The sequence below is a fragment of the Syngnathoides biaculeatus genome, chromosome 11, assembly GCF_019802595.1.
Source record: "Syngnathoides biaculeatus isolate LvHL_M chromosome 11, ASM1980259v1, whole genome shotgun sequence".
Taxonomy (NCBI): Eukaryota; Metazoa; Chordata; class Actinopteri; order Syngnathiformes; family Syngnathidae; genus Syngnathoides; species Syngnathoides biaculeatus.
In genome coordinates, this window is record NC_084650.1 from 23,950,020 (window position 1) to 23,953,793 (window position 3,774).

General features: G+C 37.3%; 1 protein-coding gene across 1 annotated transcript in view; it reads left to right on the top strand.

Moving 5' to 3' along the window:
- Positions 1 to 1,549: 1,549 nt before the first annotated feature.
- Positions 1,550 to 3,774, top strand: part of neurl1b (neuralized E3 ubiquitin protein ligase 1B) — a 36,398-nt gene continuing 34,173 nt past the window's right edge. The window contains exon 1 of the mRNA XM_061834995.1: positions 1,550 to 1,748. Within this exon, the coding sequence (XP_061690979.1) occupies positions 1,652 to 1,748 (97 nt within the window). The 5' untranslated portion in view covers positions 1,550 to 1,651. The remainder of the gene's footprint in view (positions 1,749 to 3,774) is intronic.

A 3,774-nucleotide genomic window follows, 5' to 3' on the forward strand; every position in this document is an offset into this window, starting at 1 on the left:
AGATAGATAGATAGATAGATAGATAGATAGATAGATAGATAGATAGATAGATAGATAGATAGATAGATAGATAGATAGATAGATAGATAGATAGATAGATCCAGTGAGGGAAAATATCTACCTGGTGTAACTGACCTCTTGAAGCACTTTGTGACTATTGACTGGATAAAAAAAAGTGCGCGTGGATACAGACTACATTTCCTGATAAACTAGTTGTGCAGGGGATGTTGAATCAGGTGAGTGGTTGGTTATATTTGATGGCTAGCCACGTGACGATTGGGACTCAAACACGCACAGTTTTTGGGTCGGAAGCGCCCTCTTCTGGAAGCTCTGGTGCTTTAAAGCAATAAACAGTTGTTCACAGGGGAGATTGGCTTCACAAATCACTAAAATGATGCATTTATGAATAGGGCTTTAGAGTTTTAGCTGTATTTAGAAAAGTCGAATATGACACATAATTACAATACTGAGCATCTGAGATGAACCAAATCAAGAAAGATTCTGTTGTATTTTGTTGTTATAGTTTGACTGAGTGTGATATTGTGATATTGACTAAAAAGATGAATGAGACAAACGAGGGAACTGTAATCCTTTGCCTGTCTCTATAGCATGAAACAAACATAATGATGGCCAGACTTTAGCATTTCCCATCCCTCGTGATCAAAGTCAGCCAAGGCTCAAGTCCGGCATTTTTCTGCAATATTATTCTGATTGATCGGGCTCTGGAGCAGTTCAAACCTAGTTCCTCCTGCTCTGAACGATGTGTTCAATTTTTACAAAGGGGACTCACATCAACCGCAATCTCATTTGAATTCAAATTGAGCAAATATTAGTTGATGAAAATGACCCAGGTCTACGATTGGTCATCCGGCTTTGAATGTGATCCAACTGTTGCTGACCGTTGACCCGGAATGTTAATAAGTAACACTGCTCTAAACGGAAACGTCACCTGAGCCATTCTTAAACATGATTGGCTCACTTCCTTAAATTTCAAATAAGATGAACGAAATCCTCAATAATTTGTGACTGTAGATTCCATTTCAGTGCAAGTTTACACATTTTGCAGGATGTATACGTGTTTAGGACATGGGGATTGAATATCCACTCAGTCATAACTATTCTTTTAAATATACTGCAAATGTGAATCTGAACCATGGTGAACTTGTAGAAATTAAAATGTGCTGCACGTCAATTCTGGAGGTTCTATTAAAAGCATTAGAACACAGTTTAGTCAAACAATGATCAAAAACTTTTACAAGCCACACCATTGATCAGTTATGCAGGAAATGTTAAGTGTTGTTTCGCTTTGGTGAAACGTTTTGATTTGAATCTTCCATGCAGCACCGAGGCACAGATTTAAACACTACAACAACAGAAGCCTGTCATGTCCTGTCTTTTTTTCAACGGTCCACACACACTCACGAACACGCCCCAGGAAATACACACGTGCCAAGTTAACCTCCGGGTTTGCCTTTCATTGGCTAGAACACCAAGATAATACAGCCCACGTGCTCATGTTTACACATCTTCAAATTTCGGGCGCGATTTGGGCAGAATCATGCTTACAGTGGTAAAGCCGCATTTCTTATGAGCAGCCTCGCAGGAAAAAAGAAAACAACTCGTCTTCACACGTTTGGTGGACGAATTCTGAATGAGACACAAGATGGGAAAGAAACAGCCGTCACTTTTTCAGCATATCAGTCTGTTGTTTTCAAACAGAGGAAAGCAGCACAGATGCAGAGAGGATGGTAAGTCTGTTTTTGTTGCATTTGTACACGAAAGGATTCCTCATCATATCCTAATAGTGCTGAAGATATTTTCAGCCTTAGCTAAATGCAGTGATCAACACTATCTGTTTATAAATACATGCACGTCATAATTTTCCCGTGTATGTCTTAAATTTACTTTGTGTATCAAGCACAAAGTATCAATAAAATGCGTATATAGGCATGCATATACAGTACTATGTATACAAAAGTAATATGTATTATTATATCATGAAAATATTATTCAACGTTATTTAATATTATGTAAATATTGTATATGTATGAAAATATTTTCTGAGTTTTTTTTTTACCACATCAACTATATTTTTTAAAATTAATACTTTAACCCTCTCTGGACCAAATAAAATTTTGTAGAGAGAAAAATCTGATACTTTCAGAAAATTACACTCTGGATTTAAAATTTTCGATTATATTAAACCTGTTGGAAATTTGCAATCCCTGTCCGGTAAGGGTTAAACAAATAGTTCATTAATTGTTTTCCCCTAAAATTTCCACTAACCATTATGAGTGGATTACATTTATATTAATTCCTAATAATTCATTAATTAGTATTTTTTTTGCATAAAAAGTGGTATCGCATCCAATTTTTAAAAGGTATATACTACTACACTAATGATTTTTATAATTAATGAATGCAAATGAGACCAAGACTAAAGTTTTGAAAAAAAATACCACCATTAATGTGACCTTTAACCCATACAGCTGGTTATGTTGTAAAAAAAAGCAATTTTTGCAAGTTTGTACATCCTGTTCTAACTTGTAGTTTGTCTGTATTCCTAATCTACAAAAAACAAACATTGTACATACCAGTCAGCCCACACATGACTTGTGCTGTAAGATATAATGACAAAAATGACAGGAAAAGCCTACCACAGCATCTGAACTTTCTTTGAATTTAATCACAGGCACTAAAATGGTGGTAGGTATGTCCTTACTCCCATTTAACATGAGGCCAAATGTGATTGGTTGAATGTGATCACAGCCACATCCCCTTTTATCATATCACACTCGTTCAAAAATACTTCCCCACATTATAAATTTTACTTCACGTTTTACAAATGTTTTTCTCTTTTTTTCAAATGGGTTGTACAGGCTAGCAATCACATTATTGGGTGGTGGGGGGAGTTTTTTTTTTAATGATTCAACTTGGTCTCACTTTTTTTGTATTACAAAAACCTGGGGCAGCATGGTGGAGCAGCTGGAGAGCGTTGGCCTCACAGTTCTGAGGACACAGGTTCAATCCTGGCCCTCCATGTGTGGAGTTTCCATGTTCTCCCCGTGCCTGCATGGGTTTTCTCCAGGCACTCTGGTTTCCTCCCACATCACAAAAACATACAACATTAATTGGACACTCATAAATGTGTGATTGTGAGTGCGACTGTTATCTGTCTGCATGTGCCCTGTGATTGGCTGGCAACCAGTTCAGGGTGTATCCTGCTTACTGCCTGTTGACAGCTGGGATAGGCTCCAACACTCCCGTGACCCTTGTGAGGATAGGCAGCAAAAGAAAATGGCTAGATGGAAGGATTAAAAACCTGGCATTTGAAGAGGGCTTGGTGAAATTTTTATATCCATTGTATATCACTTTTCTTCCTCTTTTTAAACCCTATACTAATATCAAAATTTTGTCAAACAGTTTACATTTAACCTATTCTAACAAATATGGTACTAGAAATGTTTAATGGCTTCCTGGGATATCATGACTCCCAAAAAATTATAAACAGTCTGTAACAGTTTTATGGTGGGTTAGGAATTTTTGCAACTGTTGTTAGAAATTACGCCCAATTCCATTTATCAGTCAAACTGTATCTAAACCAGGCCATGTTCTGACAAGTACCAGCGGTATCACAATTAAACATTGTTATTATAAGCTAAGGACATGCAGGAAATGCCTGTCCTTCATCTGGGGTCGGTTGGAGTGTTGTGTGGGTGAGAGAGGTTGACAAAGATGAAGTCATCATTTTCCCAGACACCAGCACGGCCGAAC